Source organism: Salmo salar, chromosome 14 (genome assembly GCF_965601325.2).
Source record: "Salmo salar chromosome 14, fSalSal1, whole genome shotgun sequence".
Taxonomy (NCBI): Eukaryota; Metazoa; Chordata; class Actinopteri; order Salmoniformes; family Salmonidae; genus Salmo; species Salmo salar.
Genome location: NC_138304.1, coordinates 45,287,578 through 45,303,458, shown reverse-complemented (window position 1 = coordinate 45,303,458; position 15,881 = coordinate 45,287,578). Strand labels below are relative to the sequence as shown.

Sequence of the window (15,881 nt, the reverse complement as noted above, 5' to 3'; positions counted from 1 at the left end):
ACAGGTGAGGAAGCCGATTGTGGAAGTCCCAGGGTGACACGGTCCCCGTGGTCTGCGGATGTGAGGCCGGTTGGACAAACTGCCAAATTTTAGAATAAGGCTGTAACATAGCAAAATGTGGAAAAAGTCAAGGGGTCTGAATACTTTCCGAATGCACTGTATCATTTTCTAGTTCTGAGTCTCTACTTTTATCCAATGTGAAAAAAACACCATATAAAGTGTTGATACTTAAGACCAAATCGAGCCGGTCGGTCACATTTTGTCTCTGTCAGGGTTGGGCTCAATTAAGAAATGCATTGAATATTCTTCATAAATTCCAATACGTTTCCTGAATTTGAATTGAAGTAGTAAACAGGATACAGAATAGCAATTTGCATTTGAAAGGAAGGAAGTAGAATTGAATTAAGTAAAATTGAAATATATTATATTCTATTTTATGTTTAGTCTATAGAAATATAGATATTTTACATATAACATGTCATTATGCAACACAGTAAGAACACCTGCTCTTTCTATGACAGACTGACCAGGTGAAATCTATGATCCCTAATTGATGTTACTTGTTAAATCCACTTCAATCAGTGTAGATTTTTTATTTAACTAGGCAAGTCAGTTAAGAACAAATTGTTATTTTCAAGGACAGCCTAGGAACAGTGGGTTAACTGCCTTGTTCAGGGGCAGAACGACAGATTATAATATATCTATTTTTTTACCTTGTCAGCTCAGGGGTTCAATCTTGCAACTTTCCAGTTACAAGTACAACGCTCTAACCGCTAGGCTACCTGCCACCCCAAGGGGAGGATACAGGTTAAAGAAGGATTTTTAAGCCATGAGACAATTGAGACATGGATTGTGTGTGTGCCATTCAGAGGGTGAATGGGCAAGAAAAAATATTTAAGTGCCTTTGAACAGGGTATGGTAGTAGGTGCCAGGTGCACTGGCTTGTGTCAAGAATGGCAACACTCCTTGGTTTTTCACACTCCACAGTGTCCTGTGTGTATCAATAATGGTCCTCCACCCAAAGGAAATCCAGCCAACTTGACCCAACTGTGGGAAGCATTAGAGTCAACATGGGCCATTATCCCTGTGGAACGCTTTTGATACCTTGTAGAGTCCACGCTCCAACGATTGCAAGCTGTTCTGACGGCAAAAGATGTTGCAACTCAATATTAGGAAGGTGTTCCTAATGTTTTGTACACTCAGTGGAATTGGCTATTCTAAGCACCAAGGTTAAAATAGTATATGACCATTCTGTTCAGAGAAAAGTGATGTTCTTTGGTATCTGGAAGTGTGACCTGTCAGATTCTATGAAACTTCCATGTTCTATGGCTGAGTGGAAGTTCATTGAATTGCACTGAATTAAATTCTTCTTCCTGTCACTCAAACTGAATTGAGCCCAACCCTGCTAGGTTTTCACATAATAACTTGAACATTGTAAACTAATCTGAAATAAAAATGGTAAAAGAATAGTGTAGAAAAAAGTTGTAATCATTTCAGAATGATAATGTATACCGCATTAGTAAGTGCACTGTACAAGGAATACCAATGGTACAATGCGTCCCCATACTTTGACATTTGTCTAAGAAAGAGGAACTACATATAACTTCCGCAAAAAAGCCACTATAGACCACGTGGAAGGGTCGTTCCATGAATACAGTGCCTTTTATGTCCTAGTGACATTATGTGTACATTTTGATACAACACTCAATTTAAGAGTTGGATGACATAGACCTGCTTCAACTAAACCATGTTAAAAATTCCAATAGTGTTTTTACATTCAAATAAATTTGTTGTTTTCTCAAATTCCCATTTTTGTGTCTCATGTCCTTTTTTCCGACTTCTAGAACGATTTTAACCCACTTAATTGCAAATTTAATGACCCTATGTTTTCACCATCATTGCAAAGCCTTAGTTATTTTGTTACATTGACCAAGATTATTATTTATTTAATGTGATTAGCGATTCGTTTACATTTTTCTCTCAGGTTTAACCCAATGAGTCCCACTGTAACGCTGGGGCGTATCCATAGATACCAACCATTAGTCTGTGTAATTACTGAGCTAGAGTGGTATTTGTGAGACAAGGGTGTATCCCGAAGGGGCCCGGGGCCAGGTCTTTTATACAAAACGTCTGTAGAGTGGGTTGAGCTACACTACAATCAGAGCCGCCTGCAGACAATGATCAGCTAGGGGGAAATCTGATTATCAACATTTTGATGCGATATTCATAAATATACAAAACACAGTATAAGCAAGGTATTTTCCAACAACAGGTTTCTGGGCCAATGTACCACACAATCAATAAACAAAGCATACTGACTTTGGGCACTTCAATATCATGGTTTGCATTTTCAGCACCATAATAAATAGACTATGTCAATCTGGACAAAGAGAATATACATCCATACCTTGTAGACTTACCCTGTATAGAAGGCTTGACTTGACAATCTCTGAATGTCATTAAACATTTTGGTGTTTTGTAACAGAGGTCTCGTGCCATTCATCAATTGACCTCTGCACAGTTTCAATTGCTTGATTTTATATATATATTATATATAATAAGCTTAGGCCTAACTCCAGAGATATATCGTTGGCATGCTACGACACCGACATGCATTTCTTTATGTCAGATGTCTACTGCATCAATTATACAGATATAGACATGTAGAAGGAGGGTAGATAGTTAATTTTCAATCCAAATGTTTTGTTTAAGCATTATATTGTTAGATTATAGGAGTAACTCTGGTAGGCCTGAAACATTCTTCCTCACCTCAAGTTCAACTGTCGTAGTCACTGCCTTCATATCATGGGATGGCAGGGTAGCCTAGTGGTTAGAGTGTTGGGCTAGTAACTGAAAGGTTGCAAGTTCGAATCCCTGAGCTGACAAGGTACAAATCTGTCGTACTGCCACTGAACAAGGCAGTTAACCCACTGCTGTGGGGGCTGTCATTGAAAATAAGAATTTGTTCTTAACTGACTTACCTAGTTAAATAAAGGTTAAATAAATAGGCCTGCTAAAGCAGCTTAATAATAGCCACAAGCAGAAGAGCAAATGTAAACCAGAGAAGAAAATGCACTACCCTCCCCTCTGCCCCCCCAAAAATTACACTACACAAAAAGCACTCTATTTCTGGAATGCCCTGTAATACAGAAAACACGAATGCTCAATGTGACAATTATTTCCTATTTGCCGAAGTATGGGGACTTTCTTGCATTTTGCCATTCTACTGACTTTTATCCATCAAGCAGGTAAATAAATACATCAATGTTCAATACATCTGTATAGTGATATTGATTACATTAATTCGACATGTGTACCTATAATGTGATTACTAGGTTAGTAAGTAACAGGGAGTATCATTTCGGGAGGGGCGAAATTTTGGTTCTGTCCTCATAATATGTCCTTTCTCCTGAGGTGTGCACTTGTTCGCTTCCCTTCATGGATTTGAAAGGAAATGACTGGTGAAAAACTCAATTTAACCAATGCAACACCTTTTTACATTTGTCGGGAATAGTGAGGGAGTGCACACTTCAGGAGGAAGGAGAGATTATTGGGACACACACAGGGATGACAGGGGGAAGAAGTCATATGATCTAATGAATACTGAAGGTTTAAGTCACTGTTGTGATGTTGTGAATTTTACACCATTCAAGTCAATTATAAAGACTTTCATTATAATTGAAAGAATGTCATTAACTTTAGGTCAACAGTTTTTTGATGATACTGTAATTATAAACATTATGAAGCTAAACATGTTTGTTTACAAAGCCTGAAATAATAACACAAACCAACAAGTAATACATTTTTTTTATTATACTTTGAGAAAAATGTGTCAGTTAGTTAGGCTACAGGAAAGTCAGCAACAGGAAGCAGAACCACAACGTCACTTGAAGAATGGAAACTTCAACTAGAAAGACAGTCACAGCACATGTCTGTCAAAGTTAACCAACGGCCACTCTCTGAGCACCCAACTTATAGCTATAGCGGGGTCCAGCATTATTGGATCTTTGAGAAAGATGAGCCAAAAAGACTGTATGAAATATACAATACAAATACTCAGCTATATTCTATGCAAAAAAAAAATGGGAAATGTATATTATTGTATACTGATACTCAAGGAAAAGAGATTTTGTTTAACAAGTAATAAAAAAATACGAAAAAACATAGCGGTAAAAATTATTGTCACCCTTGTTTTCAATAATCCAGCACCCTCCCCTTGTGAGGATAACGATACTGAGCATTTTTCTAAAATGTTTTATGAGATTGAAAAACACATTGGGAGGGATCTTTTCCCCCATATACAGTTGAAGCCAAAAGTTTACATACACTTAGGTTGGAGTCATTAAAACTTGTTTTTTTCAACCACTCCACAAATTTCTTGTTAACAAACTATAGTTTTGGCAAGTCGGTTAGGACATCTACTTTGTGCATGACACAAGTAATTTTTCCAACAATTGTTTACAGGCAGATCATTTCACTTATAATTCACTGAATCACAATTCCAGTGGGCCAGAAGTTTACATACACGAAGTTGACTGTACCTTTAAACAGCTTGGAAAATTCCAGAAAATGAGGTCAGGGCTATAGAAGCTTCTGATAGGCTAATTGACATCAGTTGAGTCAATTGGAGGTGTACCTGTGGATGAATTTCAAGGCTACCTTCAAACTCAGTGCCTCATTGCTTGACATCGTGGGAAAATCAAAAGAAATCAGCCAAGACCTCAGAAACAAATTGATGACCTCCACAAGTCTGGTTCATCTTTGGGAGCAATTTCCAAATGCCTGAAGGTACCACGTTCATCTGTACAAACAATAGTATGCAAGTATAAACACCATGAGACCACGCAGCTGTCATTCCGCTCAGGAAGGAGACGCGTTCTGTCTAATAGAGATTACCGTACTTTGGTGTGAAAAATGCAAATCAATCCCAGATCAACAGCAAGGAAATAAAAAATATAAAATATACAAAAATATCTGTATCCACAGAAAAAACTAATCCTATATCGACATACCCTGAAAGGCCACTCAGCAAGGAAGAAGCCACTGCTCCAAAACCGCCATAAAAAAGCCTGGCTACGGTTTGCAACTGCACATGGGGACAAAGATCGCACATTTTGGAGAAATGCCCTCTGGTCTGATGAAACAAAAATATAATTGTTTGGCCATAATGACCATCGCTATGTTTGGAGGAAAAAGGGGGAGGCTTGCAACCCAAAGAACACCCTCCCAACCGTGAAGCACGGGGGTGGCAGCATCATGTTGTGGGGGTGCATTGCTGCAGGAAGGACTGGTACACTTCACAAAATAGATGGCTTCATGAGGGAGGAAAATTATGTGGATATATTGAAAAAACCTCTCAAGACATCAGTCAGGAAGTTGAAGCTTGGTTGCAAATGGGTCATTTGGAAGACAACATTGGTGACAATGATCCCAAGCATACTACTGAAGTTGTGGCAAAATGGCTCAAGGACAACAAAGTCAAGGTATTGGAGTGGCCATCAAAGCCCTGACCTCAATCCCAATGAACATGTGTGGGCAGAACTGAAAAATCGTGTGCGAGCAAGGAGGCCTACAAACCTGACTCAGTTACATCAGCTCTGTCAGCAAGAATGGGCCAAAAGTCACCCAACTTATTGTGGGAAGCTTGTGGAAGAATACCCAAAACGTTTGACCCAAGTTAAACAATTTAAAGGCAATGCTACCAAATACTAATTGAGTGTAAGTAAACTTCTGACCCACTGGGAATGTGATGAAAGAAATAAAAGCTGAAATAAATCACTCTCTACACTATTATTCTGACATTTCACATTCTTAAAATAAAGTGGTGATCCTAAATGACCTAAGACAGGGAAATGTTACTAGAATTAAATGTCAGGAATTGTGAAAAACTGAGTTTAAATGTTTTCTTAATTTAACTAGGCAAGTCAGTTAAGAAGAAATTCTTATTTTCAATGATGGCCTTGGAACAGTGAGTTACCTACCTTGTTCAGTGGCAGAACGACAGATTTTTCCTTGTCAGCACAGTGATTTAATCTCACAACTTTTCAGTTAGAAGTCCAACACTCTAACCACTAGGCTACCTGCCACCTTGAAGTATTTGGCTAAGGTGTATGTAAACTTCCGACTTCAACTGTATATAAAAAAAAATATGTGGTTGCTTCAAATTGTGTATTTACGCTCTCTTATGTATTGCGTTGTCATCAACTCCAATTAAAATGTTAGTCCGTTACAGCCTAGTTCATTAAATATCCTGCCCCATATTTGAAAAAAATATGTTGAAAATGTTTGCAGTGCACATTGTTCTAATTGTATTGTATTGTATAGCATTAACACTGATATAGAGGCTAGGCTTATGTGATATGGCAAAAACATCATATCTAATTCTTTTCAAACTCATGGGTGATTCACGATGGACTGCATCTCTAAAACTGTACTTTTTCTCTAAGCTTTGTTGCACAATTAAAGGTCAATACACTGCATTTGAAACAGTCGGGAATAATCTAATGAATTCAGGGCTTGTAAATGTATACCTATGCTAAATGCAAGCCTTCAAACACAAGACCCACAAATAACTTAGTTATTTTATCAAAATAGTTTAACCTACTTTTTTGCAATTATCAAATATCTGGCTTTCAAATCTGTCTATGAAAATGCCCTTTTTGTTCCAAATTTAACCAGAACCAAGCACAATGCACATCCATTAATAATAGCCAACTTCTGTCAACAGGCAATATAGAAAATAAACACAGGTCTCATGAGCAATCTATCAAGCACAAGGCCACTGCTTGTGACTAGCCACCTAATCTTTACATTAAAAGTCTAGCCAGGGCCAGCTCTAGACTTTTGGGGGCCCTAAGCAAGATTTAATTTTCTGCAAGACTCAATCATGGACACTCTTACTGACAGTTGTGGCTGCTTTGTGTGATGTATTGTTGTCTCTACCTTCTTGGCCTTTGTGCTGCTGACTGTGCCCAATAATGTTTGTATCGCTACCATGTTGTGTTGCTACCATGTTGTTGTTATGTTGTGTTGCTGCCTTGCTATGTTGTTGTCTTAGGTCACTCTTTATGTAGTGTTGTGTTGTCTCTCTTGTTGTGATGTGTGTTTTGTCCTATATTTATATTGTATTCAATTATTTATTTGAATTCCAGGCCCCAGTTCCCACAGGAGGCCTGTTGCCTTTTGGTAGACCGTCGTTGTAAAAAATAATTTGTTCTTAACCGACTTGCCTAGTTAAATAAAAGTTAAATAAAATAAAAATACTGCACATTTTGCCTGGCGCATGGAGAAAAATAAAAGCTAATTTCTGCAATTTCTGCAATTCAACCCATATTGTCATAGGGTGTTGAGATTTTTTTTCTCTCCGTTTTAAAGCTAATTTCCAACAATTCTGCCATGACTTATGTCAGGGGTGGCAGGTAGCCTAGTGGTAAGAGCATTGGACTAGTAACTGTGAGGTTTCAAGATTGAATCCCTGAGCTGACAAGGTAAAAATGTGTTGTTTTGCCCCTGAACAAGGCAGTTAACCCACTGTTCCTAGACAGTCATTGTAAATAAGAATTTGTTCTTAACTGACTTGCCTAGTTAAATAAACATTTTTAAATGTTATTGATGTCTGAGGGAGATTGACAAAAAAAAAAAAATTGCCCCCTGGAGGTCTGGGCACGTGCCCTGCGTGCCCGGGAGGGAGTTGGCCATGATTACTACAAATTTAGATAACTGGCTAAACTAACTTACCAATCAAAACATTGTTAGCTGACATGGCTAATTGACTGATAATACATAAGGAATCATGTAGTAACCAAAAAAGTGTTAAACATATCAAAATATATTTTAGATTTTAGATTCTTCAAAGTAGCCACCCTTTGCCTTGAAGACAGCTTTGCACACTCTTGGCATTCTCTCAACCAGCTTCATGAGATAGTCACCTGGAATTCATTTCAATTAACAGGCGTGCCTTGTTAAAAGTTCATTTGTGGAATTTATTTTGTTCTTAATGCGTTTGAGCCAATCAGTTTTTTTGTGACAAGGTAGGGGTGGTATACAAAAGATAGCCCTATTTGGTAAAAGACCAAGTCCATATTATGGCAAAAACAGTTCAAATAAGCAAAGAGAAAAGTAATGGATTGCTGCCACACCTTCTTTATAGACTGATTACAGGGTAAGAAAACCAATATGTACATTTCTCCCAAATTTCAGAATGACATATTGGTTTCCTTACCCTGAAGACAAGGCATGACAGCAATCCATACTTTGGATTTTTATAATTTGATTACAATAAATTTAGAGTATGTTGGGACAGTACATTTACAAGAGTTGTGTGTAATGTTTTGTCAATTCAAAGACAGGGTCACCAAAACCATAAAACCAGCTAAAATGATGCACTAACCTTTTACAATCTCCATCAGATGACACTCCTAGGACATTATGTTAGACAATGCATGCATTTTTAGTTCTATCAAGTTCATATTTATATCCAAAAATAGCGTTTTACTATGGCATTGATGTTGAGGAAATCGTTTCCCTCCAATAACCGGCAGTCAAGTCAGCAACACAAATTAAATAATTAAAATTAGAAAACATTGGTAAAATATTATATTGTCATTTAAAGAATTATAGATTTACATCTCTTGAACGCAATCAACTTGCCAGATTTAAAAATAACCTTACTGGGAAATCACACTTTGCAATAATCTGAGCACTGCGCCCAGAAAAATACGCGTTGCGATACAGACAAGCCGTCATGTTGGGGAGATCTAAAATCGAAAATACTATGTAAATAATCCATTACCTTTGATTCTCTTCATCAGATGTCACTTCCAGGTATCACAGGTCCATAACGAATGTAGTTTTGTTCAAAAAAGCTCATCATTTATGTCCAAAAATCTCCGTCTTGTTAGCACATGATCTAAGCCCGCCGGACTTCACTTCATGAACGAGGGGAAAAAATATATTTCCGTTCGTTCAAACATGTCAAACGTTGTATAGCATAAATCATTAGGGCCTTTTTTAACCAGAACATGAATAATATTCAAGGTGGACGAATGCATTCTCTTTTATAACGTATTGGAACGAGGGTACCCAACATGAACTCGCGCGCCAGGTGTCTAATGGGCCATCATCGTTCCATGGCTCTTGTTCGGTCAGATCTCCCTCCAGAAGACTCAAAACACTTTGTAAAGGCTGGTGACATCTAGTGGAAGCAATAGGAAGTGCCAAAATATTCCTCAGCCCCTGTGTTTTTCAATGGCATAGGTTTAAAGGTAATACAACACATCAGGTATCCACTTCCTGTCAGAAAATGTCTCAGGGTTTTGCCTGCCAAATGAGTTCTGTTATACTCACAGACACCATTCAAACAGTTTTAGAAACTTTAGAGTGTTTTCTATCCATATATAATAAGTATATGCATATTCTAGTTACTGGGTAGGATTAGTAACCAGATTAAATCGGGTACATTTTTTTATCCAGCTGTGCAAATACTGCCCCCTAGCCCTAGTTGCTTCAGGTCATTTGACTTCATGGTTGTGAATTTCTAAGGTGCGTAAAAACAGTTCTTAGTTGATTTGATTCAACTTGATTTCATAAGTTAAGTCAATAAGTTAAGTCAATTTCAAAAATCAAATCAAATCAAACCAAATGTTATTGGTCACATACACATGGTTAGCAGATGTTAATGCGAGTGTAGCGAAATGCTTGTGCTTCTAGTTCCGAATGCAAAATGCTTGCTGGCATTAATCAATCAAATGCTACAGTGTCAACATGCCATTCTCTTTTGGTCCTAGACAGCATTCCATACATGGGCTACATATACTGAGACAGAGGGGGCTGTTTCCCCTCGCTCTGATAATTTCTCAGGTGAGATTCTATGGAGCGAGATACCTGCTGTCGTGTCTATTGCCTCATTAAAACGGAAGACATGTTTATCAAATAACTCTCTGTAATTATTTTTACGCGATTAAACTGATTCATCGTGAAACTGTAATTAACTAGGAGGTCGGGGCACCAAGGAAATTATTCAGATTACAAAGTTATAATTTTCCTAATATAACTTTCAGATATCATAATATCTGATCTCTGAGTCTTCTGATTTAATGACGTATTCTTTACCTCACGTCAATCTCATTCCAAACGTCGTAAATTGTTGGTTATCTTCACAAACCCTGGCTAACAAGTTGAATCAGCAATACAAAATTGGGTTTAATTATTTATTTACCAAATACCTAAACTAATCACACAGAATTACATATACACAGAATGCAAATTATGTCATACAGAAAACGTCCCTGGTGGACGGAGTTGACATGGCGGCTCGTAACACAAAGAAAGGGGGTTGGGCTTGAATGAAAGAGTGGGAAGACTGAGGAACACAGAAACAGCTTTGCTATGCCATCGTAAAGACAGAATCGTATGCATTCTAAATCACCACCCATTTGGAAAAGGAAAATGCAATAAATATTTACTCTGAGCTGCGCTTCGGTAGGTTGGTTGTAGATGCTGGCAGTGTTGGCCAACAGAGATCTTCCTGTCCTCGGAAGAATGTCACTGGTGGTAAAATGGATACTTGTAGTATCTTCGTTGTGTGTTAGACTGGATCCGTCGTCCGTCCTTTCCTAGCCCACGTCTACAGCGGCCGCTGCTAACTCAACGGCTAGGAAGTATCACTTCTGTAGTGAATAAGTTCAAAGTTCATAACATTCGCAACCAAAGCTCACGCCGAGGTTGGCTTAGTTCTGAAACTTGACATTAGTGTCCTTTTAACGCAGAGGCTGCAGACCTCACGTACCAGAACTCTGGTTACATTGTGTCATTGTCTTATATAGTGGCGAGGGGAGAAGGGTGTGTTTCATCGTTTATAACCCCCGTCTCTTCACAGGGGCGGGCCACTGATTAAGCAGGGCACTTTCCTTATGAAAATCCAATTCTCTCATTTGGAAGCTAAAATTACATTTCATCTTCTAACAAACAATTTCAATATCAAACACTTAAATTGCACAACAATTCCATGTGAATCTGATAACTAGAATGTGTGGACTTTCCCAGGTACAGTTTATGTCGTCCTGTCATCAGTCATAATGTCTCAGATGACAACCGAACTGACATCCATACTCATTAAGTTCCAACACATATTTCCAACTGGTTCTATTACCGAAATATGGTTCCTTTTCCCCCACTTGTTTGATGTTCCCATACTCTCTATACTTAACAAAGGCTATTCACCAGTCCTTCAGTAGGGTCAGAGAGAGAGGGGAAGGGAGAAAGGTATTTATGGGGGGGTCATAAACCTTACCCACAGGCCAACGTCATGACACTGCCAAAGGGTTGAACGTACGTATCGTTAGGATCGTAAGAAAATCCATACGTAAATTGTTAGGATTGTAAGAAAAGCCATGCATGAAACATGAAACTTAAACGTGAAATTTAATCTGTGAACATATAAACATCATGTTACTATTACGGACTAACATTTTAGGTTTGGACAAATCTATTATATTGTAATTCTGACCTTTTAGAGTTTTGACAGTTTCATCTCACCAACAAAAAAACCCTTGATGAGTGCTACACGAACAAGCACCATGCACCTTCAGAAAAGCACCCCTCAGCCTCAGAAGATGCCCTTCTGGAGACATGCAGAAGAGTGAAACATTTTGAGAGTGAAAAAAAAAAACAATCTAAAACTGGAAAGATTTTACTGAGAAAACAAAATTTGGGAAAATATAAAACATAGTTTGGGAAAAAATACCCTAATGTAGTCATTATACCCTAATGTTGGCCTATTTGCCTTCTAGCCAAATAAAGTGTAAAGCATGGGGCGTGCAACTCATCATTCCAACATATTTGAACATTTCATTAATTGTATATTCAGTTAATTTCAGTCAGCATGTCATCCATTCAGTCGTTTGTCTGAGTTGAAATAGAAACTAAATCAAAGAGAATAGAACAGTCTTATCCATTTGTTTGATTGAAATCCATGTGTTCAAATTATCTACATTCTCCAAAGTTCTTTAGCCTATCACTTTAATTATTCAATGTTAAATGTAGGGCTATCGAAATAAACATAGGCCTTCAACTTGTAATTTAGGCTATCATTTGGGGTACTGTTGTCCTGCAGAAAATTTTTAGAACTCTATTTGTGTTTTGTATGTGGTTTTATTACAGGGGCTCCCTGAAAAAGAGATCCAAGCTCACAGGCCTCTAAATGTAGACTCTAAATATATTTTAAACAAAATAGTTGAAGAAGTACATGCAGTGGCTGATAGGGAAAACAGATCTGGCAATAAGAATAGGCTATAGATAGTCTAGACCGTTTGGGACCCCTTGTCTATTTCGCTCAGGACAGGTTATAGCCAAGACTTAATCAATATTTTTGTGTCATTTATTAGTATGGATATAGCCTCTGTGTGATGGGGTTGTGCATCACAAATGGCTATGACAAGCCTACAAACAGAGTGGAATTCACTAATACAACATTCAAAATGCCTAATATAAGGCCTACAGTCCGTTCTCCCAAATACTGGAAAAGGTGTGATTCATTAGGTCACATGACCACCATAGTAGCCCCATGCAGCTATAAAAATAAAGTTATAAAATTATACGGCCATTAAATAACACACAACAACATGGCACATTTAGATAGGGAATAGGCCTAGCCTAAATCATATTTACTTTCAAATTATATAAAATTACTCACAAAAATAAAAATGTCTTAGTTTTCTTCCACCCCCCCAAAAATGGTCTTCTGATGTGATTTATTCATTGACATGGACTCAAAACATCCAATTTCGTTGTTTTTCTATGAACAATTGTAATTTTGAGAGTGAAAAAAAATAACAATCTAAAACTGGAAAGATTTTACTGAGAAAACAAAATTTGGGAAAATATAAAACATAGTTTGGGAAAAAAATCACTGATTCTATAGACTGTAATTGTGTACTGTACAAACACTTCCCATGTTCGAACACACAAACAAGAGACACCCACCTCAAAGCGTTCCTCCAAATCCCAAATCTTGTTCTCAGTCGCATTTACTAATAAGGAGAATTGAAACCGAGGCTAAATCAGGAAGTTCAGCCCCCCTTTAAGGGCAACTGCTTCATGAACTTTACCAAGTACCAAAACATCTTAGACAAAGACTTGAATGACTCTACCAGGAGTCCATCTTCCCAAGCACTAATCAAAATCCATAAAGAAATAGTTAACTGACCACAAAATCTACATTTTGCAATTTTGCAATTGAAAACCTGTGGTTTGAATTGAAGATGGCAGTCCATAAGCGCAGACAAAGGATATCAAGGATCTGTAATGACTCTGTATTGAGGGATAGTGTAAGATCCCTCCCAACGTGTTCTTCTCATAAAATATTTTAGAAAAAGGCTCAGTGTCGTTATCCTCACAAGGGGAGAGTGCTGGATTTTTGAAAACAGGGGTGACAATAATTTTTACCCCTATGTTTTCTTCGTGTATTTTAATTACTTGTTCGAAAAATCTCTTTCTCTGAGCAGTTGTATTACTATAAATAATATAAATTCCCCATTGTTGAGCTCGGTATCTGTATTATTTATTATATACAGTATTTTTTGCTCATCTTTATCAAGGGTGCCAATAACTATGGATCCCAATGTATGTCTTTAGGCAGATTAGGTTAGATGAGGTTATACTTCACAGAGTTATACTTCAAGTTTTATAACATTTTTCATAAACCGAATGGTTTATGAAACTGAATAGTTTAAATTGTGTGTATGGTATTCTTGTTCTTTATTGTATAGACACTTCTTTATCACTTATGGCAAGGGCTTTGACTATGTCCCTGTACACACTCAAGTTGTACAACGAAGAGTTTTTCTGCACAAAAATAATTAGTGCTGTGGAGACAGCCAAGTGGTTGTGTACAGTACATTTTTGGGGGGGCAGACAAACTGTCCATTGTATCACCAAAATTTGGGTTGCATCACATTAACATTAAATGTGTCAAATTTGCCTCTGATGCTGTACAGACAGCAGATATTTCTATAGGTTCATCTTTAAACCATCTTGCAATTATGGTATGAAGGGAAATTCCTATTTTCTACTGCTCTATTTGTCATATTGCTTAATCTTTTTCACACAAAGTCTTTATTGTCTGTGTGTTTATTTCAGAGTCCAGCTCTGTGTTTGTGCTGAAGGGACAGAACGTTCGTCTGGATGTCCAGGAAAATGTTAAACTGAAAGAGATAGAGATTTTTAAGTGGACCTTCGGATCAGCCAATATTGTAAGATGCTCTGATACATTGTCAGTGAGAGTGTTACCCGAGTACAACAACAGGGTTGAGTTTTATACGGGAAACTTCTCTCTGCTACTGAAGAACCTACAGCAAAATGACAGTGGACCTTATACTGCAGTTGTGACTGGTGACAATGAAAAAACAATTATTGCATACCTGTTAATTGTTCAAGGTATGTTTGACTCGTAGTTCTACAGTGACACAGTTACAGTATCAATCAAACAAGCTAAACATGTTGTGCAGGTTAAATGTTAAATGCATATTCATTATTCCTCTAGCTCCTGTACTGAGTTGAATATATTAACAATAATGGGGTTCTATTTGTTTTCAGAGAGAGTTGAGCCGCCAGTCCTGACAGTGGACTCTGTCTCCTCCATCAATGCCACCTGTAACGTGACAGTGACCTGCAGAGGTCAGAACACCTCTGTCACCTCCAGCTGTAACAACAGCACCTGCTCTCATGTGGGAGGAGAGAGTAGAGGGGCTGAGACCTCCACTGTCCCCCTGCTCTCTGTCTATGTGGCAGGGGGTTTCATCATCTGTAACCACAGCAACAATGTCAGCTGGGCCAGTGACACCAAGGAGATAGTGGAACTCTGTCCATTGAAATCTGGTAAGACATGCCTTACAAATTCTCTCTCTCTCTCTTGTTCGCTCTCTCACTCTCTCACACACACACAGGTTGTAGTGATTTTAATGTCGCTGTATTTCCAGAGCAAGGGGAGAAGGCGAACGACAGCTATCCTTTCACAGTCGGGATATCTGTCTGCGTAGTTGGATTCATTGCCCTGATTGGTTTTGTTGTTTGGCGAAAGCAAAACAAACGTAAGCTCACTGCTCCTACTGCATCATATTACAGTAAATACATTATATGAATTAAACTATTGTGAAAACTGTGACGATTTCACATTATTTATGAACTGTACACTCAGAGCGACTCTGAAGATCTTAGTTTAAAAAATGTTTTGGATTTTTATTCTTGGTACAGTCACTTCATTATATTAAGTCAACTATTGTGAATACTGTTGATAACAGGCTGTAATGATTTCACATTATTTATATATACTCACAGCAACTCTGAATATCTAACTTTTAAATATTTATAGGAGGCAAAGAGGATATTATAAACACAGATGATGCTACAATTGGGGTAAGATACCTCATATTTAACATCACTGATACTGTTGATGACATTTTGAAAATGTTGTTAGTGGAAAACATGTAAATTCCAAATTAACAATAAACTCATCTTCATTTTGTGTGTATATGTAGAGCATTGAACAGCTACTGATAAATATTTAATTAAGTGAATTGTATTCTCCAGACTCCAGATAACGGTCAAGCAGGTGGTGAAGAGAAGGTGTCTCCAGGTCCAGGATCACCCACCATCTACAGTATGGTGGGACAACCCCAACCCCAGCCTGTGAACCACCACCCCCAGCCTGTGAACCACCCCACCTTGGTGGGAGACCAGCCTATGCCTGTGGACCTCCCCATGACCTCCATGCCTGAGAGTGTATATGCTATGGTGGGGAAAAGGACTAGCAAACAATAATCAGGAATTTGAACATCATCTTAGGCCAGGATTCTATTCAAACCTTTTAAAGGCAATGTTCCCAT

The 15,881-nt window shown here is 37.9% G+C and overlaps 1 protein-coding gene across 1 annotated transcript; it reads left to right on the top strand.

The window, feature by feature from the left end:
* Positions 1–3,147: 3,147 nt before the first annotated feature.
* Positions 3,148–15,816, top strand: LOC106569590 (natural killer cell receptor 2B4). Its single transcript, XM_014141100.3, has 6 exons — positions 3,148–3,248; positions 14,137–14,433; positions 14,593–14,874; positions 14,976–15,086; positions 15,368–15,411; positions 15,586–15,816. The coding sequence occupies exons 1-6, from the start codon at positions 3,197–3,199 to the stop codon at positions 15,814–15,816; spliced, it is 1,017 nt and encodes a 338-aa protein (XP_013996575.3). The 5' UTR covers positions 3,148–3,196.
* Positions 15,817–15,881: the final 65 nt, after the last annotated feature.